General features: G+C 37.1%; 4 protein-coding genes across 9 annotated transcripts in view; 3 read left to right on the forward strand and 1 right to left on the reverse strand.

Annotated features, from left to right (window-relative positions):
• Positions 1-134: 134 nt before the first annotated feature.
• Positions 135-5,720, forward strand: LOC107992982 (retinoblastoma-binding protein 5 homolog). 4 transcript variants are annotated; one of them, XM_017049129.3, is made up of 8 exons: positions 135-278; positions 3,526-3,657; positions 3,731-3,756; positions 3,833-4,005; positions 4,066-4,294; positions 4,362-4,817; positions 4,900-5,293; positions 5,372-5,720. In XM_017049129.3, the coding sequence occupies exons 2-8, from the start codon at positions 3,639-3,641 to the stop codon at positions 5,455-5,457; spliced, it is 1,383 nt and encodes a 460-aa protein (XP_016904618.1). In that variant the 5' UTR covers positions 135-278; positions 3,526-3,638; the 3' UTR covers positions 5,458-5,720. The 4 variants fall into 4 exon arrangements, with proteins under 4 accessions (XP_016904618.1, XP_016904617.1, XP_061927229.1 ...); XM_017049128.3 differs by having other exon boundaries at positions 261-278; positions 4,900-5,308; XM_062071245.1 differs by lacking the exon at positions 135-278 and having other exon boundaries at positions 3,544-3,657; positions 3,813-3,991; positions 4,900-5,308.
• Positions 1,457-3,454, reverse strand: LOC107992983 (small ribosomal subunit protein mS29). Of its 2 annotated transcripts, none has more exons than XM_017049130.3 (6): positions 3,292-3,454; positions 2,692-3,012; positions 2,484-2,576; positions 2,261-2,397; positions 1,820-2,167; positions 1,457-1,737 (listed from the first exon to the last, which is right to left on the reverse strand). In XM_017049130.3, exons 1-6 carry the CDS (start codon positions 3,314-3,316, stop codon positions 1,501-1,503), a joined length of 1,161 nt encoding a protein of 386 aa, XP_016904619.1. In that variant the 5' UTR covers positions 3,317-3,454; the 3' UTR covers positions 1,457-1,500. The 2 variants fall into 2 exon arrangements, with proteins under 2 accessions (XP_016904619.1, XP_016904620.2); XM_017049131.3 differs by having other exon boundaries at positions 3,201-3,454.
• A 148-nt stretch (positions 5,721-5,868) lies between the features above and the next one.
• LOC107992984 (seipin) lies at positions 5,869-7,398 on the forward strand. The gene is made up of 4 exons (XM_017049132.3): positions 5,869-6,253; positions 6,366-6,511; positions 6,575-7,102; positions 7,189-7,398. The coding sequence occupies exons 1-4, from the start codon at positions 6,030-6,032 to the stop codon at positions 7,290-7,292; spliced, it is 1,002 nt and encodes a 333-aa protein (XP_016904621.1). The 5' UTR covers positions 5,869-6,029; the 3' UTR covers positions 7,293-7,398.
• The window catches only part of LOC108002811 (irregular chiasm C-roughest protein), a 279,347-nt gene continuing 258,829 nt past the window's right edge, over positions 7,324-27,841 (forward strand). For both annotated transcript variants that reach the window (XM_062071240.1, XM_062071241.1), the window contains exons 1-3: positions 7,324-7,371; positions 8,418-8,519; positions 8,946-9,048. The gene's annotated coding sequence lies outside the window, so the exon portion shown is untranslated. The remainder of the gene's footprint in view (positions 7,372-8,417; positions 8,520-8,945; positions 9,049-27,841) is intronic.

The raw sequence follows: 27,841 nt of genomic DNA on the forward strand, positions 1-27,841 counted from the left end.
TGATTAGTTTCAGATATAGAAATGAGAGTACATATATAAATATAACGGTGAGCAGATGTTCGCAATAGATTCACGTATAATTCAGAATTGATAAAAATAGAAATGAAATATGTCAATTGATGCATTCAGCTGGATACAGACTATGTATCTATTAATGTTTTTAATATAATCCCTTAGATTTACTAGTGCGTAACATTCTGGAACGATATAGTTTCATAGCAACATAACATATATCAAATGGTGCTTATTGCGTATTTTAACTTAATGATGTCATTTATGTAAGTAATAGGTTATAACTATATTTAGAAATTAACGATATCTTTATGTATCAATGTATTATGATGTTTATAATGTTTTTATCTTATGAATCAGGGTTTCTAAATTATTACCTATTGATTAAGTATAACATAAAAATTTCTACATTCTAATTCTATAGAACAATTAATGAAATTCACTCAATCATTTTTTTTGAAAAAATCAACAACTAAAACTCTTTTTGAATTTAGTACATTTCAAGAATTCGAAGAATTAATAATAACAGATTAAAATATATTTTCGAATTCATTTTTTAAATTAATTATATGATTATTTTTCTTTTTAAAATTCAATTAATTGAAATATCAAAAGCAAATATAGACAATAATTTTTCTTGATAAAATCATTACAATAGTAATATGAAAAACATATGAAAAAAAAAGAAAAATTAAAAAAAAGAGAATAATGATTTTCTAAAAATTTGTTAATTGAATGTTTAATTTACAAAAATATATAATAATATATTTAATATATAATATATAATAATATATAAATAATTTATTGCCGTTGGATTAAAAAACCAATGATTTTGATTAAATGCAAATCAAAAAGAAAGAGTAATTTGACATTTAAATTTGAAAATCCCTACAAAATAGAATTAGTATGGAATTAAAGCGAAAGCGAGCATATTTAAATAAATATAAACTGAACATACTTTATTTTTTAATTTATTTTTTTATTATTTATGATAATAATATATTATGATAATAATCTTGGCCATATACTTATTTATAAATTTAAAGCTATTTCTATTTTATGTATGTCATCATATGCATTTGTTGTTAGGCATTGAATTAATTTATTCAATATCATGTATTAAGTCATCATACATATAAACATAATCACATATATATATATGTATGTATATATACGCAATCACTTGAATATATATATACATATTGATACATAATCATCTAAATTTTTCTAAAGTAATAAAAAAAAGAACATTCAAAAAAACATTCAAAAAAGAATATTCAAAACCTTAATTCACATTAAAATTACATACAAAAATAATGTTACTGTTATTAAAATTAATTTTAATCATTTATACATATAATTATATATATATTTTTTTATTAATTAATTAAAAACATAAATTTAAAAAAATCATATTAACAATATAAATTAAAAAACCATATAATAGTTTTCTTAAAGTATTATTTATTTATACATAAAATATTTATATTACAATGATTTACAAAGTCTCCAAAGTGTAACTGGATGTCTGTTGGATAATAATTCTAATTCTCTTATTCCTGATGGACTTATGTTTCTGATCCATTTTCGATCTTTATAATATTCTAAAATAGTTATAAATTCTTCTTTGGAATAATTTTCGACATGAATAGGAAGAAAGGGATCTAAATATTCAAATCCTTTTTTACCAAGTAAATATTTTGGATAATCAGAATCTTTTCTATCCTATGAATAAAAAGAATATAAAAGAATTATCACAGTTTTAATAATAGTGTTTATAAATTATATTATGTCAATTGTTATATACTTTATTTGCTCTTTTATCTACTGTTAATATTGCAGCACCATTACACCAATCGTAATTTACAATATTGCAGAATGCAGATGTTATTGATATCTTCTCAGGTGGCACATATTTACGATTTTCATCACATACATGTGTAATTGTAGAAGTAAATGCATTAAAACCATCTATAATAACAAATGTTTTACATTTTCCTGCTGTACTAGCTAATTTCAATTCATCCAATAAAGCATTAACAACACCACAAGAAAATTTAGGTCTTTCTATTCCAAATTCAATAAGATTAGAAAGTGTTTCTCCACATTTTGTAACTTCTCTTTGAGACCATATATATTCTTTATTAGTTTTTAGCTATTTAAATCAATTAAATTAATTTTTTTAATCATATATATTTTATTATATATATTATATATTATAATAAAATAAATTTCAATTGTTACTTACATTATACTGTGATAATGATACTTCATTTAAACATTTTAAATACTTTAACCACTTTGCTGCTAGTTGAGGTAAATCTAGTTTATCTGGTATCAAAGGGGATTCAGAAACTTCTTTTGCATATCGAAACCAATTACGAACTAAAAAATACAAATACCAATACTATTAACAATTATATATTTTTTCTTTATAAATAATTTACTTTTGAATATAATTGAAATCATACCCCATGGCAAATGAATTATAATAAAATGTTTTACAAGACCATAATGAATTAAATGTAACAATGTTGTTGTTTTTCCTACTCCTTCTTTACCATCTAATAATTAGTGAAAGAGCAATATATAGATAACATATAAATTATAGATTTTATTTTACAGTTAATTAAATAAATATTTTAAATGAAAATTAATATCATAAATTTGAAAGGATACATAAAACATATTTATTTATAGATTTTGTATAATCTGTTTGTTCCAAGTATGATATAAGTTCAATTGCAGGTTTTCTAACTAAAATACCAAGCTCTCTGAAAATTGTTGTTTGCTTCTTTAATTCAATTGTTATGTCTTTCATCAATAATGATGTAATATCTGAAGGTACTGTATAAATTTTATTTAAACAACTTTCATCATGTTCTACAGGATTTATTTCTGTGCGAAATGATGAGAGATTTATATCTTGTATATCTTTTGTTGCCGCTGTTATTATTGTTCGTCGAGCATTTTTAATGCACATTTTACCAAATAAAGAACCTAAAATTTTAGAAAAAATATATACTACATAATTAAAATATTGATAAATATATATATATATATGCATTGATTAATACATATAATTAATATTAATACATATATTTATAATAAATATATAGAAAAAAAAAAGACATTGATTAATTTTTATATAAATCAAATTATTATTATATATAAATAGATAAACATACAAGTATATGATATCATGTTGTTTAAAATATTTTAATAAAGTAATAATACTTTTCTCTATAAATAATTATAAATTTTCAAGTATTTATTTACCGTTAATACAATTGCAAATAACCATATTTATTGGACTGTTCGAATATCTTCCGAGTTATTTGATAAGTTCAAAATGTTCCTATGAAAATTAATAATATAATAATAATTTTAATTTTTATATAATTTTTTATATATTTATTATTCTCATTTAATTATATTATAAATAATTTATTTGTGAAAAAAAATTTTTATTTTTTCTTTCAACAAAAAATATTACTAAATGTTTAATTTTAGGAACATATCTGAAGTAATCAGATTGTCGATCACTCTACAAAAAGAAAATATACAACCGTGTAACAGTAATTCTAGCAAATTGTTTAAAGTAAATACATATCGATAAATTAAAAATGAATTTAGAATTATTAGGTAAATATTTAACAAAATCTATTTTAAAATTTAATTATATAAATTTTTTAATATTCATAAAATTTTTTTATAGAATCATTCGGTCAGAATTATCCAGAGGTAAGATATTTTTAGAAACATAATATATTTACATTTGTTAATTCTGAATCTTACAGATAATGTTTGTAATCATTAGGAGTTTGATGGTACATTAGATTGTATATCATTAGCAGTTACTTGTACATTTAATAAAAGAGGAACTCTTCTTGCTGTTGGGTGTAATGATGGTAGAATCGTTATTTGGGATTTTTTAACTCGTGGTGTTGCTAAAATCATTAGTGCACATGTACATCCTGTATGTTCATTGAGGTAAGTGAAAGAATTTATTAATATATTTTATTTATTTCATCATTGTTTTTTTTTAATTAGTTGGTCTAGAAATGGACACAAATTATTAAGTGCATCTACAGATAATAATGTTTGCATATGGGATGTTTTATCTGGAGAATGTGACCAAAAATATAGATTTCCATCTCCCATATTAAAAGTTCAATTTCATCCAAGAAATCTTAATAAGTTTTTAGTATGTCCAATGAGACATGCAGCAGTAATGGTTGATGTTGAGGGTACACATAGAGTTATACCTCTGGATGATGATGTATGCAATAAATTTAATATTATTGTTTTGTTTAATATAAATTTTTTACTTTTAATGATTTTTTTAGAGTGATTTGAATATAGTGGCATCTTTTGATCGCCGAGGAGATTATGTCTATACTGGAAATGCTCGTGGCAGAATTTTAGTTCTTGATGCAGAATCATTAACTGTGAAAGCTTCTTATAAAATATCACAAGGCACAGCTAGTAATACAGCTGTAAAAAGTATTGAATTTGCTAGACGTGGTTCTTGTTTCCTAGTAAATACATCTGATAGAGTAATTCGTGTGTATGATAGTACTGAAGTATTAGCTTGTGGAAAAGATGGTGAACCTGAACCAATACAAAAATTACAAGATTTAGTAAATAAAACTATGTGGAAAAAATGTTGTTTTTCTGGAGATGGAGAATATGTTTGTGCTGGATCTGCAAGACAGCATGCTTTATATGTATGGGAAAAAAGTATTGGGAATTTAGTAAAAATTTTACATGGTACTAAAGGAGAATTATTACTTGATGTTGTTGTAAGTTATTTGTTTTAATCTTTTATATTTATAATATTTTAATAAATAAAATATGATATTATGAAAATTTATAATGATACAGTGGCATCCAGTAAGGCCAATTATTGCATCTATATCATCTGGTGTTGTTTCTATTTGGGCACAAAATCAAGTTGAAAATTGGTCTGCATTTGCTCCAGATTTTAAGGAATTGGATGAAAATGTTGAATATGAAGAAAGAGAAAGTGAATTTGATTTGAGTGATGAAGATAAATCAGTGGTACAAGGTGAAGAAGCACAAGATGAGGAGATAGAAGTAGATGTTGCATCTATAGATAGAGTGGCAGCTTTTTGCAGTTCTGATGAAGAAATGGAAGATATTGGTTCATTACAATTTTTACCAATATCACCAGATGTAGAAGATTCAGAAGATAATCAAACAACAATGCATGAACCACCTGTGAAGAAACATCGTTCTCATGACATTCACTTACAAGGTGCACCAGTAGATGGTAATATATTATTATAATTAATAATGAATTTATTCAATTTTTCAACAATATTTTTATTTTTAGAAACACATCCATTATTAAATAAAGGAAAAGATAAACCAACAACTAAAAAAGGAAGACCAAGATTAGAGCATAGGAAAGGAAAATAATTTAGAATATTTTTTTTCTTTAATATAAAAAAATATTTTATAATGTACAACATAATTAAAAGTACTTCAAATATATTATCAAATATGATAATATTTTATAGACATAATATGCCATAAAATGTATTACTTCCTATGGAATGTATCTTACATATTGTTTAATCTTATGTGTTTTTATATTGAAAACTTATTGGATTAAATGTTAAAATAAATTTTCAATTTTATGAGTATCTATGTATTAAATATAAATTTGAATTTAATATAAACGGTTTCCTGATTTATTTGTATATTATCACGTAAATTATTTCATTAAATTTTAGTATGATTTTATCACTTAGAATAATTGTATATTGATATTTTACACTCGTTCTAATAATAGCAATACTACCAATATTCCTAAAAGTACAAGTTGAAATGCACTTAACCTGTATTTTACTATCGAATTATTTTAAGAGAAAATTAATTGATCGATAAATATTTTATCTTATCTTATGTAGCAATTTCTGAAAGCGCAATTAAAATTGCGCAGTATTTATATTAACTTGCAACTTTAAGTATATTAAATTTCGTTTGCAATGTTAATTTCGAGGTTATTGGCACAAGTTCATAAGAAATTGTTTCATGTTCAGAATAGAACAAAAAGAGGTGTACAATCTGCTAAAGATATAATTTTGAGTATCGGAATTATTATTATTAGTGGATGTCTTATTATTTGGTTATCTGTGTTTCTTTATACAGCATTTTATTATGCCTATGTACCAAGTATTTCATACGTACGACCAGTACATTTGCAATTCAAGTAAGTTTCACTTTTCACTTATGTATATTGATCTCTATCTTTTTTTATATATTATATACACATATATTTTATATAATTTTATATAAAATATATAATTTTTTTTATGTTATAGATCATGTAATGAACAAAAAGGAATTTGTAGCTTTCCATATGCATATGTGCAGTTAACAAATAAACAACAACTTTTAATGGTCGGTCAGCCATATAAAGTTAATTTGCATTTAGAAATGCCAGAATCACCAGCCAATAAAGAACTTGGTAATTTCTGAGTTTTTTTAATCAAAATATAAAATAATATTTAACAATAAACATCATTTTTAGGTATGTTCATGGTTTGTGCTCAATTACGCAGCAGAGATGGTTTCCTTGTAGAACATTCATGTAGATCTACTATGTTACATTATCGTAGTACCTTATTACATGCACTTACAACATTTACATTTTCACCTATGATGATTTTTGGTACTACAGAAGAAAAACAAAATATAGTTCTTGAATTATTTGATAATTTTGAAGAAGACCAAAGTCATCCAGTTACAATCATTTATATTGAAATACAATCAAGGCATATTGAATTCTATTCTGCAAGCATTATGATAAATGCTCATTTATCGGGTCTACGCTATTTAATGTTTCATTGGCCAATTTTATCTGCTATTCTTGGTGTTAGTACAAATTTGTTTTTCATAGCAATTGTATGTACTTTTTCCTATTTTCATTTTACAATTTATGATGATTCTGGAGATGATGGTTTCAATTATGAAGAAGATAAAAATGAAGAAGAAAAACAGCAATATAAGAAAGAATTGAACATTGAAGAAAAGGAAAAATATAAAACTACAAATGATCGTAAGTTACAATAATTATAATCAATAATATTTCTTTTTGTGAAATTAATATATAAAATTATCATTAAATTAATTTACTTTTTAAAGATTCATCAGACTCATCGTCATCAGAAGATCCTTTTATATTGCCACATCTTATAAAGTCTGAAGCAGAATCTCATTCTTCTCACATTGAATTAATAAAAAATTAATTTATATATTTCATAATATGAAATATTTTAGAATTAATAACATGTACAAATGTAGAATATTAGAATATATTATATGAATGTGAGTAAATATAATATTATAAACATATTTATTTTTCTATATTTAAATATTTTATTAATTTTTTTTAATCTTTTAATATAATATAAATTATATTAAATTATATATCAAAATTCTTGCAATAAAATACTCATATACAAATGTTTTTCTTTATTTTTTGAGAATTACGAAGTTCGTTACTTTTTTATAGTTACTTTTTTTTTCGAACTAAAAATTCGAATTCGTATATTATTTTTTTATCATTTTATATATCATAACATTGAGTATATATGTTTTTATTTTACTTTGTATTATTTTAAATCTTAAATATTATTTACAATAAAAAGAAAATTGTAAGAACAGATATATTATTTAATTTTACATAATAAATAAATTATAAATATTTTTATTAGAAATCACATTTGAAATGCATTGATATAATTAATTATATAATTAATATTTACCTTACATTTTTTCTTCATTTGCATCTTTAATAATTTAGAATTTAATAATAATTAGAATTTTATAATTTTAAAATATAAAGTTTGTAAGAATCTCTTATAAAAAATAAGTTTCTTTTTATTATGAATATAATATATATAATATTATATATTATTCTGTATTTCGTGTAACAATATAATAAATAACGTTTAAATTATAAATAATTTTTGTATTTTAAATTTGTAATTTAAAAATTAGCAAATTTATTATACAATTTTTTATTTGAAATAGATGAAGAATATTCCTTTACTTATTTTAAATTTAAAATCGTTTCGCGGTTATTTAATTAAATTTAGTTAATAGCGCCATCTTTCAAAGGAAAATTATTACCACTTTAAAGTTATGTTTTAACGTTTTGAGATCAGTTCAGTATACATAAATTTCTTTGTTTTATTTGAAAATTACATAATTTACATAAATAATAATAAAAAAAATATAATAAAGGTTCGTATAATATTACTTTAATTTAATAAAAACTTATTTTAAAATTAGAAATATTAATATTAATATAACATTAACATGTTATAAGAAATGCATTGCAATTCAAGAATGATTTTTTTCAAATATAGAAAGAACATTTTCAAGATGTCTATCGATAAATTGAATAACTTTTGAAGATTAAGATATCATAAGACAAATTCGTCGTAAAAGTGATATGAGTTTGATATAGAGTAAGTTTTATTTAATATTTAATATAATTTTTTTCAAATATAATTATTAAAAAATATAATTATAAATTTTATAATTTACTCGACGGATGTGAAAACAGCATTAGAAAATCGTTTCATTTTCGTTAACTCGTCCATATATCACGACAAATATTATCGAGTATATTTTCGAATTATACTTTTTATTTTTCTTAATATAATAATTAATCTTTATTGTTTATAAATTTTTGAAGCAAATGCTGAGCTATGAGTTTGAAAAAATGAAATCGCTTTTTTCATTGTTTCTTCAAACAAAATTTTTATCGTATTTAATTTATATGGATTAATCGATTAAATCTTGGTATAGTAAAATACAATATTTTATTGCAATTCAATGGAAAAGCATTTTTTTTTGCAACTTGATAATAATTTAACTTTTTTTATTAACAGGTCGAGCGATTAGTATAAAAACCAGAGATATCTTAGTAGTTTAATGTAAAACAATTCAACGACTTGCACATTCTAACCTTCAAAGAATCAGCGATATAACAAGGTAGATATACTGTTTCAAAAAAACTTATTATATTTTTTTTATTGTTATTTGTTTTTTTGTCTTTCGTCTTTTTTTCTTGCTTATTTACTTTTATTAATCAATTTCAATAAGATTATTAAATCATATCAGCGAAACATATCAACGCGGATAAAATAATTAATTTGATTTTTCGCGTTTTAATTGTAGTAAATAGGAGAAAAATTACAGTTTCTGATTTCTGAGGCGATAAGCTGCCATGAAAATGATTAGTACTATTATCATTTTTAACCTGATTATAGATATCTAACTTTTGAAATGATTAATTAATTCATATTCACGAATATTTTCACAGAAATATTCATTTTTTTCTTTTTCTTTTTCCGTCTCTTTTCTTGGAACAATTTTAAAATGAAAATTATAATAGAAAATTAAAAATTTCATAACAAACTAATCTATAAACCACATTCATGCGGTTATTGCTCTTTATTTATTCGTAGTTAGAATATAGAATTTCCACCAAAACATCGATACCAATGAATATAATTTTAATTGCGGCCGGGATTAATACAAAATTTACAAGAAGCATATTCATATTTAAATAACAGTTTATCATCATGTTTCTGTAAAATCGGACGAAAATGAAAATTTTTTTATTGTAACCGATTAAAGTTCGTTTACAAATCATATTCTCTGATAAAACGTATTGATTTCTGAATTATGATTTCTGAATCACATAATTTTGGTATTATTAATCAAGTTTGCAATAGAAATTCTCTCTCAGAAGCGATTCAAAAATCGATCGCTAACTAAATTTTGCGTGATAATTTTAAGAAATTCAATCATAGACAGATCAAATGGAAAGCAAAGAAATCAAGATTAACCTCACTATTGTAAGGCGAAATGTAAACGAATTTAATATCGATGAAGATCAAAACTGATTTGAAAAGATTGCTTTTTTTTTAGAAATTCGTCTTTTCCATAAAAGACAGTGAAAAAAAAAAGAAAAATTTAATAAAAAAAGAAATTTTACAAATTTTAAACAATTTCATATATACATAACGTTTCACGAATTTGAAATTTGAATAAATTTCAAACGATCCAGAAATTTCTTTTCCTAATAAATCATTATTGTCGTCGTTCAGATAATTTTCCATTCCGACTATCTTCGAGTTGAATTTTAGTGAGAACAATTTGTCTCCGCGCACTAACCTCACGATGGATTCCTGGAACTAGTAAACGCGTTTTCGATCGTTTCCGCATAAAGCAGCGGAACGTAGAGGAAGCTAGCCAAAAGAATACGAAGTAAAGGAATAGTATCCCTACGGGCAAACCTCGTTCGAACTTGCGAATTGTTTCTTGTTCCGATCGTTTCTCGGTAAATTGTTCGGTTTGGCAGTGGTAGGTAGGCAGCAGGTTTTCTTTTTTTTCGGTAAAAATAAGAGAGTGGAAAAAAACACATCTCTCCACCGTCACGCGATTCGAAGGACCGCCGCGGCCAGATGGAATTTCGCTGCATTTTCGCGATACCGAATTATCGAACGTGCATCGTAACGCGCGTTCGGTTACAGCGTAAAACGGCTTTGATATGCAAATCCTTGTTTGAACTTGGTTAAAGGTATTCGCCCCAGATGTATCTTCTCTTCGACGATTCATAGTGATCAAACGAGATGATTAAAAAGGTACGTGTTCATCAAGGAAATATGCGTTCGGTCGAATACGATTTATCAAACCGTATATACAATTAACTCGGTATACAATTTCGAAATTAGTCGAAAGAGAAATAACTGCCCTACCGAGCGTATTTCACCGTATTTTACGTAACATTGGCATCTCCTATCGGCAAATTCATCGAGCATCTTGTTCCAAGATGCCGGAACATTCCCGCGCTCGTAACGAATCTCTCTCGACGATTAATAACGAGTACGCGTAGCGTAATACACGGCGTACTATCTCGCGCGACTATTCACCCGCTATGTTTCTAATCAGTCCACCTGCGAACGAACAGCTGAGCAATTGCCGCACGATAGTCGTGTCGTAGCTGTCCCCCAGAGAGTACAACTTATATATACGTATATACGTAACACGTTTCGCTGGCGTTACATCGATTCCGATACCGACTTATTCCTACAATCACGAATCGCATTGGCGCAGGTTTGGCGCGATCGATTTCGCCGAGTGTCGAGTCGCGTACGAAAGACACAAGTATATAAATCCACATTCCGGTCGAGGACTCTCGTCGTACCGTTCTCTCGTCGGCTCTTTCTCGTTCTACCGGTTGCCGGATCCAGTTCTGAGAAATTGGAAATAAAACCGGCCGATACGTACACACGATCGGCCGCGATCGCTCTTGGCAGCTAATAAACGTGATAAACGTCCGTCCAGGGGAAGAGGTCGGCTCGTCGACCGTGACAATTTATCTCCGTAGTCGCTGGTAATGAGGTTGTGATGCCCATGTGTCGCGGTTCCCGACACATCCTCGCGTTCGACCCAAACAAATAGCACGGGGGACCCGGGTCGCGATACGTCGCCCCGCAACTTTCTGCAATTTCCAACCATAATTTCCCGACCATGCCGCGCGTAATACGCTCGTTGATTCCAGTCAAGCCTCGAAGCGAACTCAGTTTCCACCGAGTTTCCTCGCTCCTATAAACGGCCCGTTTAACCGACGCATTTGACCTTGTAATAAAGTTACGCATTATTTCCACGGTGGAGGATATTTATGAGATCCTAGTCGAACGTCACAGGTAATATCGAAACAAGAGTGGCGATTAAATGGGTAATAAGGTTTCGATATTTATTTCAACCTGGAAGGATGATCTTCGAAATACGAAAGTGAAATTCGTCGAAATCCTCGATAAATTTATATACTCGAACTCGTTATAAATACTCGTTTGTTATCCTCCTGTTTTCCCTCGCATTTTATTATCACTCTTGTCGAGTTAAGGCGATTCGTCCGATCAGAAGTCTGCTGCTTCTGCTTTTCGACCACGTTCCCGATGATATTCGGGCGAGGTAATGCTGTTTTCCAAGTATCTCTGTTATCATATTATCCCGTTAATTTATCATCGTTTCGAAATCGAATTTCGACATCCTTCGAATCCAATATCGAGGTAATTTAATTATCCGACGGCGGCTAATTGAAGAAGTTTGAACTCGCATTTAAATGCATTGCCAGCCGTGCTAGCTGGTTCGGCTAACGTCGAAGAAGCGCGGAGCTTATTTTTTGCCAGATCGATAGAGAAGCAGCCGGTTAAGTTAGCCGTCGGCCGACTAATTGCTTAAACACATTCCGTGCCGCGTCGTCGTTTTTTGCACGCCTTTCTATCTGAATCCGCGCGTTTCATCGATTTACTCCTCATGCACGCCTGGAAACACGTATTTTAATGGCGAGCATATTTATCTATTATACACACGTGTTTCGCATACGTTCTCGCGGATCGACCATCTTAATTTTAATAAACCTTTTCTCCATTTTGTATTTTGCGCCAAGAGCTATCTCCTATCCACCTCCTAAATTGGTTAAGATGATGCTTAAAAATCGACAAGTTGAGTCGGTTTAATTTCATCTAGTAACGATCTATCCGGATCTATTCGCCGAAACGGGGATCCATTATATTATTACAGACGTGCACGTCTCGCGTCGCGTTATCGAATCAATTTCGCACACCTGTCCGCCACCAACAGTTAACTCGTTCCTATCGAAAAATACACGGTTCAACTCGTGCCTCTCACCTCGAACAGAACAGTATCCAGGGTGGGGTTTAATCGCCGGCAGTTAAATTACATTGGCGCGTTCACATTGGTTCCGTAAGACGGTAAACGAATTCATGTCATTCCGTGCGAGAAACGATTAATTGTCCATGCATGGAATCGCAACCACCACCCCCGCTTCCAACGATTCCGTGTTCAATTACTCGACACGTCTCAACGCGTTGATGGCCGTGATTGTCGAACGATAACGCGACGATTTATAGCGGGCAACTTTCTATTCCGATTTTTCTGTCCACGTAAAGATTATCGTTGAAGATGCCGCGGCGAGAATTGCTCGAGAATAGCCGGTTAGCTTGGATCGAAGATTGAAACAATCCTGTCCGTCTGTCGGATCATCGCCCTTAACGAGGCTCGAGGTTTTTTCCATTTTGCACGAGCCGGGTATCGGCTGTGGGCTATAAATCGGTGAGGGGGAGGAGGAGAGGAGGAGCAGGCTGGTTTTCTTTCTCCCCGAAGAATCTACGACGGAAGCTACGAGGCCTGTGGGTCGAAAGAAACGGCAAAAATCGCGCCGACATACCTCGTTAACTCATAAAATCTGTTTTGTTCGAGCCGTTCGAGGGTAGGGCAGTCGCGATTGAGACACCGCCATCGGAAACCTTTTTTCCCGCCCATTTTCCGACCGAGCGAGCCGATCGAACCGATCGAAAGTGCAGAGGAGTTGTCGGGAGGAAAGAGAGAGCCCGTGTTACGCTCGTTTCAAGAATATCGCGACGGAAATATCGTTCCCGCTGTGCTAGAAAGAAAGATCGAATCGAAGAGCACTTTTGGAGACGACATTAAAAATTAACCTTGTGCGGAAAGGGAGAGGCGATGATCGAAGATTTTAAGGAAGGAAAGGGAAGCAAACGGAAAGATGCGCGAAAAGCTTGAGAAAAATCGACTTTTTCGAAAAGCCCTCGCTTTCTCTCGCCTTTTCTCGCTACTTACATGCTCACCACTTGCATTCTCGCGTGGTAAAAAACACGTGGAATGAATTTTTCCTCGTGAAAAGACGTAGGACGATGCGTGTCGCGATAATGGCGGAAAGAGAAAAGTCGTTCGCCATCGAGGGATGCAGTGTTTTCTAACACCGTGCTGCTAATCAGAATCTCTCAACCAGAGCCGTCTGGAGAGAGCGACGCGAAAAGAGAAACGGACAGGTTGATAAGCACTGGCGCGTAAGCGTGGCCCCGGATTCCTGAACCGGTTTTGGAGAGCAACCGCGGGAGAGGGAGCATCTTATGGCAGTCGGTTTCTGTCCCTCCACCCATTTCGAAACCCGTTCCCTCCTACCGTGTCTCTACTCGAAGCCACACGACAGGTGCCAGCGGCGTACGCAGCCCTGAAGAGCGATCGCCTTTTTTATACATACAAGTCTTTACGAGTCGAGGCCTCTCTCGTGTTTTCGTCCGTAAGATTAGGCGGAACAATAGCGTTGGGGGCGATGTGATCGTGAAATATGCCGAAGGGGAAGAGGAAGGCAGAAACGATTCTGCGGAACCTGTTTAGATCTGTTTCTGGACGGCGTCGCTTATTGCTTCTTGCCCGTAATTGAAAGTTCTGGTTAAACCTGATTTAGGCTCACCTTTACGATAACCAGTTTGAGGGGGACGATCGAGGGAAACGGTGCAAAGTGTTGGATGCAAAAGTATCGGACGGGTTCGAACAATGGGCGGATTGGGGAATTAGGTGAAACGAGAGTGGGCCGATTTCGATCTCCTCGAGAAAGAGAAACCGAAAGAAGGGCGAATTCGAATTTCTTGGCGAAACCAGTTTCTCGGCTCGAGTGGCGAGCCTCGATAACGTTTCTCGCTCCTTCTCAAATGTGCGCGCTTCATTATCCCCGTGTTGAATGCGAGCGAAAGAATGCGTGTTGGGAGGAATATAAGCAGGCTCAGGTGGTACCCCGCAATCCGTAATATCAGGTGGAGAGATCGGGGAACGATCGGAAAGAAAAAGTATCGTGACTCTGGTTCAACGTGGACCTGTTTGGTTGGCCAGTGGTTCTTAAGTCGGACGGAGGAGGCTTTATTCGCGAGACATTTCCATCTGTTTACGTAACGGAACCGAGTCGAACGACGATTTATCACGAGGGAGAGAAAGAGAGAGGTTCTTCTCTCCGGAGAAACGACGGTCCTCGGATCATTTAAAATGGAACGAATGCCGGCGTGATTCGAAAAACTCGGATTACGAGATTCCGAAAACTCTTAATTCGTAAATAAATATACACAAATACGCATCACGTGTACGTAAATATGGTGAGATGTTCCAATTTCGAATTGGAAATTGGCTGTTCGATCGAAAAAACTTTCCGATTACTTTCTCACCTAAGAAATTACGTTCCTCGGAGATGGAAGATATCCGGCAGAAGAATTCGGTGTAATGTGAAATTAGAGCGGAGAGGCGATGTAATAAAATCCAATAAAGATGAACTACGGGGGGATAAACTGCATATTTTATCACATTATTTTGGGATCGTTTGAATTAATTACGCGAGATCCTGGAAGATACCGGTTCCCAGCTCTTAAATCTATCGTCCGACGTTCCATCGTGCTTTAACTTCTTAATTAACGAAAGAGGAATCTTTGGCATTCCTGTAATTCATTAACATCGTTCTCTTTGGTATACCTTGTTACGAAATACTTCTCGATCGCGATCGAGAGTCGCAAGAAATAATGTTTCGCACGGAGTAATGCGTGCGTTCCATGCAAGTATCGAAGGCGACGATGCCGAACCTCTAATTGTACGTTCCACGACTAAAAGCTCGATCGCATTAAATCGTAACTCTATCACGATATCACGTTGGCCTAATAGCTCGCAATAAAGTTACGTACGCGGTGATCGTGAATTTCGCGAAGCTGAAGCACACCAGCTCCCTCCCTTCGTTGCTCCATCTCGGCCAGCTTTCAAGTTTCGCTATCCAGCTTTTGATTTTATTGATTCTCGAATCGTTCTCCATCCGATCCAATCCTTTAATCTCTCGTATTATCGGTTAGTTTAGTCATTTCGCTGGAACTGGCGTTACTCGTCTCTTGTCCAAATTTCACCATCGAATTAGATCGTCGTTCTCGAAAATAAACGGTACAGCGAAGGATTACCAGCGCGGATATATATAGAGTTTTGAACGTTTCGCCGTAACGAGTTTAATGTTTCATTTAATTCCATTCTATTTTTCGTGTTTATATTTATATTTTATGGTTGAACAACCCACGTTCCTTCCGAAATAATTCCCTAAATATATTTGTATCGGAATTATTTCGTTTCTTTTAATAGATTCCGTTTTACATCGTCGATTCTGCGCTTTTAAACTTTTCAATAATTTATATCCAGATTCAACGTTTTTCGAATTAAATTTCAATAATAATTGGACGGAGAAGGGAACGAGGATTCGCCGCGATTCTTCGAGAAATTGTTCGCGAGTCGCGAGGACGATAAAAGAATCATTTTCTCCCGGTGGCAGCAGAAACTGATTCATCTGGGGAACGATCGAAGAGCGCGGTTGTTGGAGGAAAAGCTCGAGTCTTGGAAGAAACTCAGTCAACGATGGTCGAGCCATCGTGTGATCGAGTTACAAGGGCGAGGCCTCTTAACCGGCGAGTCCTCGACGGCGTCATTCAACGGATATACAGCAAAGTAAACGTTTATTTAGAAGATATCATCTCCACCTTTCTCGAGTCTCTCGAGTAGACTCGCCTTCGCCCGCGTCGCGAAGGGATGCTCTCTCCCGCCAACATAATCTGCGCGAAAGTGTTTACCCGTGGATACGCGATCGCAGATTGCATCTAATCTCAGCCGCTGTATCGCGACTGCTACCGCCAGGAACACTTGCTTCGAGGAAACCTCGACGACGAGGATTTCGAAATATCGGGGAGGAAAAAGGAGGAGGGCCAGAGTTTGAAAATTCTTTATTCTTTCGATCGTTTCGATTCGTTCGATCTCCGATCGCAATCTTTTTCGCCTCAGAGAATTCATGTACGATGGGTGAAGTTTCAATTCTAATGTAATTGCGCTTCTCCGTTATTTGAAAAATCGTCTCTCACGTCACTCTTATTACATATATACACGAGCGTTTAAAAACTTAATCCACGATTTATCTGGTCGCTAACTAAGAGAGCGTTTTAATGTCTTCGTTAGAAGAAGAATAAAAGAAGATGATAAAAATTTGATCAACTCCTTAAGATGACAACTCAGACGAGATGAACTTTATAATTTCCTTTCGCGTAGAAATAAGAATAATATTCTTATTTCAATCATCATAATCGAAAGTGTATGTATAAATTTCGAATATTTTAAATGTTATAGGACAATTTTATATAACGCAGTTTTAAGTACAAATTGATAAGTCATGACAACAATTGGGGCGATTCGTTCGTTTATTTTATAAAAAAGAAAGAAAGAAAAAAAAACACCGTCTTATCGAAGGGATCGACCGTAATAATTAATCGACGTCTTCTTGGAGTTAACTTTTACGACGTATCGGTCAACGCGGGTGATCAATCGAAGGAAAGGAAGGAGAGGAAAGCCCATAATTCAACTGACGCGTAAATCCGATTAATGAGGAATGGGAAAGCACCAGCCTTCATCAATTATTTATTTATCGGCGCGCCCTGTTTCCGCCACGGCCTACGATGCTAAAGGGGTTAATATCTTTGGGAAATTGGAATGTATTATTTAACGAACGGCGTGGGGCAATGATTAAATCGCGCTTTATTTAACCGCGCAGTGATTGAAATGAAATTTCGCTTTGCCGCCGGATTCTCCCGAGCTTCTCTCTTCGAGCATGCACCCTTGAAATTCAGGCATAATCATCGAGTCGAGCGGTTTAAAATCGTGTCCTTTTTTTTTTGCACGATTTCAAAAGTCTATTTCGCCTCTCCTTTGCCGTTCCATTTCCACGTGCATTTGGGTGTGGTTACCGCGATTGCGATATCAGATCGGAATGACCAACGTAAGTATCCATTTCATGTCGAACGAGTTAATACGCTTGCAAAATTGGAATATTATTTAATGAACTACCACCGGCCTAATGGGATTGCACGTGGTATAACAGCGCAATTTCGCTACTCCTGTATTCATGCTCTACGTACCTACATAATTGATAGAAACAGATGTACCCGTGATATACATCAATTTCATACAATTGAAAATTAATTCGCCGCTGGCCGATACGCGATTATCATTATCATTCTTTACTCCGAGAGAGAGAGAGAGAGAGAGAGAGAGAAAGAGAGAGAGAGAGAGAGAGATCGTGTACGATTCATACTCGAAAAGTATTCTCCCCTAATTTCGCGATACGTATTTTTCTTTAATCGAAAGTTATTCTATGGTTCAACGAGGCCATAACTGAGTCGTAAATAAATTTTGACCTGGTTTCTTTTCCTCGAAACGAAATTGTAAACTTTTAAGACTCTTATTTATTATTAATTTCTCGAAGTTGGAAAGATTTTTCAACTTCGGGAACGGAATCGTTGTAAACGAGGAGGATGTGTACCGATCGAATCGTTTGGCGTGGGAATGCATCGGGAAAATTTGCTTAACGGCAGCTGCAACTGGAGTGGAGCGAGGAGAGGAGAAGCCCCCTCAGGCCAGCGACGATTCCTCTCGACCGTAGCGTAGGAATCGGCAAGAGATATCAAGGAGACATTGTTCGCGATGGCGAAGCGAGAAAACCAGAGGAAACAGGGGACAGTGGAGACTGGGACGAAGGAATCAAAGGGAGGAACGAGAAGAGGAGCGAGAGAAAACAGAGACGTGTACGCGTGGCTCGCGAATGTGGGAGGGGGGAAATGTAAAAAAAGAAGAGCAAGAATGAGAAGATGAGAAGAGGACGAAGAAGAGGAAGAAGGAAAAGGTGGACGAGGAGGACGAAGAAGAAGAAGAAGAAGAAGAAGAAGTGGTGGTATAATGTCCCGGACGTAAAACGGGCGAGGAAACAGCGGCTGTGCTCGGCCTCGGCTCAATTAAATGATCGTCTTCTCCTCGAGGGTCTCGGTAGAGGCACCAGCCATTAATTTCGAAACATGGGGAACAAAGGGTCTACCTCGGAAATATTCTTTTTTTTCTCGTTTTCTCTCCCCCTCACTCGCCCCATCCTTCTCTTTTCTCCCCTCTCTCTTTCGGCCCACACTCCCTCCTCCTCTCACCATTGGCCTCCTTTTACCATCTCGACCTGCCGCCAAGAGGAGAGAGATGGCCTAACGAGTAGAACGAAGACGCGATTTCGTGCATCTCGGTGAAGAAGAGGAGGAGGAGGAAGAGGGAAGAAGGCAGCAAACGCCGCAACCTGCTCAGCCTGCGGCTACGTTTCTCTTTTCCTGCGGTAGCAAGAGCCTCTATCAAACCGCGCTTCTTCTTACTCTCTCTTTCTTTTCTACCCAAGTGTCTTCGTTTTCTCGTCTTCCTCGCATTCGCTTTTTCTCTTCCCTCTCCACTCTCTCGCCTCTCCTCGATCGCGTTTCCCTCTCTTTCGGAGCTCACCTCCGCGCTTACAACATCCTCCCCTCTCACGGTACATACGGTGTGCGCATAAGGTTGCCCTCACATCGCACATTAATATTCCAGTAAAAGTAGCAAGGGTCGTCTAGGCGTGGCCAAGGTGTCTAGCAATACTGTACTGGTCCGATCTGTTCCGATCTTCTTGCTCGCGTTTCTTTTCGCTTCTTTTCTTTCCTTTTTTTATTCTTTCGTTCACCCTTCCGTCGTTCACCGACTCGTCCTCTATTTTACGCTTACTCGTTCTCACTCGATGAAAAAAAGACTGTACTCGCGCCAATCTCGATATGAAATTTTTCGATCGTAGAAAAGAAACGGGCCGCGATAAATGTACTTACAGTTTATTACGACTATCGACGAGGTTTTTAACGATAGCGATACGTATTTTCAATCGAGGGAAAATTGGAAAGGTGATCTGGGAGGAGGCGTTCGAATGGGAGGAAACGGAATAACCGATTCGAGATGCGCCCTAGATTAAAAATAATCGATTTAACGTAACGCGTTCTTGCATTAATAAAACTTGGAGGTTTCCCCCTTTTTTTCTGTTTCTTTTTATTGGGATCTATCATCCCGTTAAATCCCGCGGGCGTGGAGATGTAAAGGAAAGATGCGCAATCTTGGGTTTTATCTCGTATACGGTTAATAAGAGGCCTTCTTTCTCGTAGGTGTTCCTCGCCGTGAGGTAAACAGCTATATTGCTATATTATGTTGAATTTTCTGGCTTAATATAGAAGAGGCTTAAAAGGGTAGGATGTAATTTTAAATTTGCGACGGACCGTTTCGGCTATTTGCCGAGAATATCCTGGGAAAACGTATTAGAAATAATTCGTTTCGAGATTACGAGATCCTTCCCGTCGATTCCATCAGTGTGTCCATCCTACGTTATTCGCGATACGTACGCGGCACACGTACGCGCTAGTAAATACATCCTCGAGTATCTTTTATTTAAAATTGGCAACGCGAGTATTTCCCTCCTCTCGCCATTTTCCTTTCCCCCCTTTCCGTTTACTTTCCTTTCCTCGACGCATCTCGCGGACACGATATTCGAGATAAATCTAGCGTGGCATTTTAATTAATCACTCCAGAGGTATCTTTGTTTGGGGAGGAATAGGGAGCCGGAACCCCCGTCGTCGCCGTCTCTGCGCGGGCGGTTGCGAAATTTTTGCGACAGACGTCAAGAACGGCGAAAGAAGAAGATTTGTGAAATATTCAAGATACACGAAGGCGAAGTTTGAAAAGGGAGGAGGATTTTGCGTTTTGTTCCGTTTTCACGACTTACGTGTCCGGTTGTTTCTCCTCTCGTGCTCTCCGCATCCATTCCTCGTATTTATCGTCCCGACGTTACGACGGAGACACGGTGTACAAGTTAACTTTAAATTAAAGCCTTAAAACCGAGGAAAACGCCAGTTAAACCTCGTTCGACCGATCGTAAAAAGATCCACCGCACGCCATATTTCTACGCCGTACTGGTTTCCCCTCGATGATATATTTCCCGCCGTGTTCTGTGTACGCGTTACGTTCGATATTTCGCCGCAATGTAGCGGACCCGATTAAATATTCGAACGGGCATTCTTCGACGCGTGTATTAATTTTGCCGATTATTCGCCCGATTCATCTCGCCGTTACGAACGGGGGTGCGTTACGAGCTTCGAGCATGCAAAGGTCATATTGTACCGAGATGTATCAATACGCACGTGGATCGCGCATTTAGAAGATTTTTCTTCGTTCGTTAATCCGGTTTAATCGGCTATTCGAGGACGAATGTAATCATTGGAATCGTATCGAATACCGCGGAAGAAGCTAGTTTCGTTCGGTGTTCGTTAATTTGCAATCCTACGCAACCGACCGCATTAATTTCGCTAACTGATACCGATACACCAATTAAGAACTTGCGCGCAACTTATACAACGGGTCGAACGGGTGGCCGCTCGTTCGCTTAGCACCCGATTAACAGTGCACGCTCGACACGCTCCACTCGCAGATGTGTCTGCACAAGTCTACCTCCGTCCTCTGGGAAATTTTCTGAAAACACGCAGTTTATGCTTGCGTCCGGAAAATATCTAATACCGCGGACATACTCATTTTGATGATTCCATCCCTCTGCACTTGGTGCAGCCGCAGACGCGTGTCAGATGTGTGCAAGAGTTATCGGTTTTAATTAAATTTTTTCTTTTCTCCCTCCCTTTTTTTGCGAAATTCAAACCGAAAGTCGCCTCCACGCGTACGTACGACTCGACGTTGTTTATTTATTTTTTTTTTTTGTAAATTCTTATTCCCTTGTGCCTAAAACAGTCTTTCAATTATATATGGATATTTATCTCGCATTATCCGTAGAGAGATCGAAGAGTATAATCGTTAGATAAGAATGATTAATTTTCCCGATTGCGTATAAATCGAAAAGTGTGCGCGATGCGTGACGACGCGTTCGAACGACCATAAGCAGGGTGTAACAAAGGCGTAAGAATCGATGACCGTGCGAACCAAGTTTACGATTCTCTGGAACAACGCGGCTTACGGCCCACTAAAAAATAGATTAAATTACACTGCGAGCAGCAGTTTCGTCTGGGCGGAAGGGAGGGATCGTGGATACTTTGTCTCGAGAAGATCAAACATCTCGAAGCTGATAGAAAGCCTCGATAAATTTGTTTTGTCTCAATCTCGTAGGTTACGATGTTCATCAAAAATAAAAAGAGAAAGAAAAAAGGGGGAAAAAAAGAGATGAAAGCAAAAAGAAAGGATAAGGAGAGGAGAGAAGAAACGAATTGCTGGCGCGAAATTGTTGCAGATAGACGGAGAATAGAGAGAGAGAGAGATGGACAGGTAGGAAACAAATGTGATTCGCCCGGACGGGCAATTTACAGCTCGAAGAATATGGCTTGGCGTGTAAACCGCATTGAAATTCACGGCGAGCACGGAACTGTAGCGGGGTTGAACTATGGGCAAGCTGTTGCAACTTGCTGTTTTCTCTCCAACCCCTGGCCAGCTCGTTCCCCCTCTTTGTTCGTGCCATCGTCCTCAACCTGTCTCCGTCTGGTTGCCATTTAATTCTCACCGCGCGCTCCCTTCGGCATCCATTTAAAATCCCCGGGTGGCGCACCTATCAGGTGGTCTATACGTTCATACGCGTGGAATTCCTATGCCGGGCCGGAAAGACGCTACCGGAAATCGTTTGTACGCCTGCCTCGGACGTACGCCCTCCACTGCGCGAAAGGCGCACCTCCTCTGAATAACCGCTATAAACGTGATAAAATTCTATTGCGTTTCGTGTTTCCACGTGTCTGCATCTTATTTACGAGGTGAAGAAGGAGACGAGGAAGGAATAACCATCTTTTGACCAACCGTTTCCTCTCTTCTCTTCTCTTCGAAACGAACTTCGTAAAGAATAACTTTCGTTTCGTTCCGCTCCGTTTCTCCCCTACGACGTTCAGACGTTCCTTAAACGCATCACTTTCGCGAGATTAAATTGAACGAAGTTGAACCGTATTTATTCATCTTCGAAATGGAAGGATAGAGATAGGGAGGATAGTTAATATGTAGTTAATACATGAACGCACGGCGAAACTACGACGATTCGCGACTACTCGTTTTTCTTCTTGCGATCTTTTTCTCGAATGCTTCGTAGCGTAGAAAGATCGATATCAAATCGTACGGTCCGCCGAGCGCGTCGACGCGATCTCTCGATCGAAGGAAATCGATGCTTGCCTCGAAGGAAATACGCTCTCGACGAAAGAGGTCTCGTTGTTCTGATTACGTTTCACCGTTCACATTCATCCGCTTCGAGCTCGCCAGAATCGATTTTCATCACCACGATTTCTCCGCTCCTTCTTCCCATCCTCACGGATATAGACACGTTTAAATCGACTTAATAAATCCCCATTTCAAAAATGTTCAACTTTTCGAATCAAATTCGCCCAATATATTTATTATACACGGCCGGCACACCTGTATGTAAAACTATGGCAGATAATAATAGGAGATAATACGGAATAACTGGCAAATAGGATCGTTTACGGTTTCCATCGTTTCTCTCATCACCGAACCGCAGGATACCGGCATTTTGCCATATACCCTACAGTAACAGGATTGGGGATAATTAGGACGACCGAGAAGTATTATTATTAATCATCGTTAAATCTAACTTAGTTTTGCTCCTAATTCCGAGTTCCCGTTACCTCGAGGCTGCTTACGAGCTCTCCGTCCGAGCGTTTCTCCAGCCAGCGTTTATTCCCATGTTGATACATGGATGATATCCGTGTAAGATGTATAGATCCCCGTGTATACGCAGAAAATTTCTACCTACGCGTGTGCACGCACCAGACGAACGAGTTAATGTACAATGCGAGCAACGTGCGCCCAACATCGCCTACGTTGAGTCGTGTAGCCCCGTAAGATTTATTCGTAATTTTCTGCCATGTATCCCGATATCCCATTTCGCGTTGATGCATCGGAGAGGAAGCCGGTAACCTTCGAATCGAGCAGGTGGCTGAACGGGCCCGCTTATATTTTGACGATTAGTTCTGGACCCCGCTTCTTCGATGCGCGGAGGCTGCTGTTTCAGCTCCTTTCCCCCTCGAACAGGGCCGCATCGAGCTCAACCGGCGTCAAGAAAACGTTGAAAGTAAAAAATTATGGAGTTTCGTTTTTTCTCTCCTTTCCTTTCCTATTCGTTCTTCCTATCCGTTCATCCGTCGAATTTTATTCGCTATAAGAATGGATATGGCGAGGCTTTTACCGCCACGAACGATAGGTGAGATACAAAAGAGATTGATACCCGACCATTTCGAAGCTAAGGTAGCGGCGGGTAAAACGCGTACCGTTTATTCTCCGCTCTTCGTACATCTTGCATAAACATCTCGCGCAATAATATTTTACGCAGCCGCTCGTAAAGAAACTTTATAGCCGACCATTTTTCCGCGCCGTTCCTTTTTCTTCCTCGCACCGTACCGCACGGTGTATTCACGCTGCAACTTCGTTAATGGCCACACTAATTTTGACGTTACTGCCTATCATTCTTAACACTTATCGCCGCGACATCTTGCGTTCACCGCCTTTTCATTCCACCCAACTTTCCATCCTATCGCGCACGCCTGCAATCCGTCTAAAGAAAAAGGCCGTGATTAAAGAAAATAATGCATGTACCAAGTTGGAACCAAGGGGAAATCCATCATACACGACTATCCACCTACCAAACAAGCTTCTTAAACTTCTTCAAAATCTTCTCTCGAACATTTTTTTCTTACCCTTACCTACGCCGACTCGTTCGACCAAAAAAATGTAAGAGCACCGCGATCGATCGCGATTAAACGGGGAAAGGGAAATTGTTCGGACTTGAGGGGAGCGTTGCTAGGAGAACGAGTCGGGCAGCATCTTTCGTACGAATCCGATCCTGGAAGTCAAGACGAACAGTCGCCTCGGCGATGGTACCGAGCGACGATACACAATACATGCACTTGCCGTCGGGGAAAGGTAGACGGCCGCGACCTTGATGCGCGTGGTTCTCGCGTGCCCGAAGCTGCACGAACGATTACGAACTCGGCCGAAGCCGGATAGGCAAGAGTGCGCCTATGCCCGAGAAAAGTGGTTGGCCGCTGAGGGTTCTCCACTCCGCTCCTCTCCCTTCCCGTCCTATTCGCTCACCTGGCCGCTTTTTCTATCTTCTCCCGAACGACTCACCGTATCTCTCCCCATCCCCTCCTCCATCTCAGAGTTCTTGCTCGGCTCGCAGGTAAGGGGAAGTTGCTCGTGCCTGAAGCTTCACGGAAGCTGGAACGACTATTGGGCCGCACGATAGTCGAGCTCGACTAGGATGGGACCGGTATTTCAACTTAACCGGCCAGTCATCCGGACCGGCAGTGTCGCTCAACCGTGGCAAACCTTTCCGCTCTTACCTCGTGGAGAATTATGTCCCCGCGTAGTTCCAGAACATCGTTCTCTCGTTTCAAATTGCTCTCGTGGCCTGTGTACACTAATTCTTTTTTTTTCCCCTCCCCGTCATTATACCGACTCTCGTTGCATCAACTTCCACTTACTAATCACCTTACGCCTTATATAATCACCAACGGGTGAAACGAACGCGGTGTTGAACTTTCTTTCTTTTTTCCCTCCCCTCAAGTTCCTTCCAATTATTTGTTTCTCGAGATTCGCACCACCATCGATCGTTCCCTTCCCCCTCTTCCTCGATTCTCAATCAGTCGAGGGAAAAATTCCGCAAACAGTCTAGACTACTCTATCCATCTCGGCCCAGACTACTCTATCTTTCCCTCCTGGTCACGAATCAATTTGGTGAGACGAAAGTTTGGTCAACTGGCGATCATCCCGCAAACGAGGAAAGGAAACGAGGATGGAAAGGAGGAGATGGAGATGTTCTCTTCTGAGAACGGCGGAATAAGGGGTTAGAAGGATACATCGTTTTCCGGTATCATTCCCCGGGAGGGGAGGTTAGACATCTGATATCGACAGCGGTGAGATATCTTATCGAGGAGAAATCGCGCGTTACGTTCCCCGAAAGTTGAATAAGGATATCGAGGATTGGCCAAATGGAATTTCTTTCTCGTTTCTCGGCATTCTTCTTCTCCGTAGACTCGATCCTCGATGATACAGCACGGAAGAAATAACATCTTGGCCTCGCTTCCTCCCCGCCAAATTATCACCGCTTCTGACCTGTCCACAATCAAACCAGCTTTAATCTCCAGTCATCTCGAGATACTTCGAACTTGATCTTCCGCCATAAGTCATCTCTATTAAGCTCAATTTCGTGTCATTTAGCCGTCTTGCTTTCTCATTAACTTTTTGTCAACTTCGTTGATGAGTTCGTTTTTTCTTTTGCGTCTGTTATGTTAAATCTCGTTCCCATTGTATTTCGCAATAGTTGGAAAAAGGTTGGCCAACCGTGTCGCCGGTCAATCTTGTGATCTCTTAATAGCCGATCTCGATAGCTTTTCTTCGGATTCCCCGTTGCTGACATTTCCTCTTCTTTTCTTCACGTCCAATAATTGACGCGGTTTCCTTTACGAGGCTTTCAGAAGCGCGCGCTTATTATATCCACACCGTGGAAACATACAGTTTCGTTATAGCGATGATTTTTTTGTTATTTTTAGTAAAAAAAGAAAAAAATAGGGACGAAGAGTCGGGGAACAAACGGGGAAGAAACGTTCAGCTCAACTTTTTTTCGAGAGAGCAGCCGTGTAATTTAATGCGTTTTATCCAGTATCTCCGTTCGAAGCTGATTTTTAGCCAGGCTCGCAGTTAACGGACTCGACATTTTATATAGGATAAATCGTAATTATTCGTGTTTGCACGTTCTGAAATATTATAATCGTCCGGAGAAGAATTTATACCTTCGTATGATTAACGTACCGTGGATATCTTTTCCATGGAATAGAATATAGAGGATAAATTACAGCTAAATAAATAAAATTACTCCGATATCGAACGACAGCTTCATCGAATCGTATCTAAGAAAAGAAGCGTAAATTCATTCGATTTTAAATCACATTCGCTGGAGAAAAGATCGAAACGAAAACAAGCGGCAAAGCGAACGCGGCCAAAGATTCTAGCGATCTCGAAACTCGAATCCCGACACGTGGAAAACAATAAATCGAATCTACGTGGAAACACGTAGGACCGGTTGATGCGATATAAGACCGACGTCCGTGTTGACCTTGATTCCGTGATGGTGGAGAGCGGCAAGACACGCGTGTCACGATATCGAGGAAGGCCGTCTGAAAGGACGATGCGCCTCGAAGAACGCATCGAACGAGCACGCTCTATTTGTTCATGCAGAGGCGAAAGGATGCAAGTGCCATGTCCTTCGGAAAAGTTAGCTCCGAGCAAGCGACAATAATACTTTAATAGGATCGGTGCACGCGATCCGCTCGCCCGGTTTCTGCTCTCGCAATCGAATATATACGTACGATATACACATCTGAACGTACAGATATGTGCGCGCGCGCAGCCGCGCAATCGCAAGCGAAGCCTTTTCGCGGTTACCTTTTTTATCCTTTATCGATGAGTCGATAGCCAGGATTAGCTCGACTCGTCTTCCATTCCCTGTAAAGACATCGCATTCCACCGGACCTTCTTCCTTTTGTTCAATGCTTTGATTAACCGATATAAACCTGGGACGTTTTATTTATATTATTTCGAGTCGCACTTCGAATAGAAGACAACAGTTTTCTGGATCGAACGTTGAAACGAGATCATTAAGATTGCATCATCGCGGCTCATTCCCTCTTTCGTTTTCACGAAGTTTCAACGGAGCTGCGGACTCCAACTTGCTCGACTTGGCAAAGTTCCCAGAAGGGGAATGTCGGAATGTCGATCGGCCTTCCATCTTGGACGACCATTCCCTTTCTTGCGACCAGCGTCGGACGATATTACCAGCAGCTGTCGCGCGCGTCACGATCCATCGCGCAACCGTGCGTCTAGTAATTTTAATTATATATTTGACCTTTCGAATCTTGGGTAAATCGAAAGCGAAATCGAAAAGCACGCGATTTCCAAACTTCTTATTTCTCTTCGAGCTTAATTGCAGAAAAAATTTACATACAAGTCACGTAGAAGTTCCTCC

Source organism: Apis cerana, linkage group LG2, assembly GCF_029169275.1.
Source record: "Apis cerana isolate GH-2021 linkage group LG2, AcerK_1.0, whole genome shotgun sequence".
Classification (NCBI taxonomy): Eukaryota; Metazoa; Arthropoda; class Insecta; order Hymenoptera; family Apidae; genus Apis; species Apis cerana.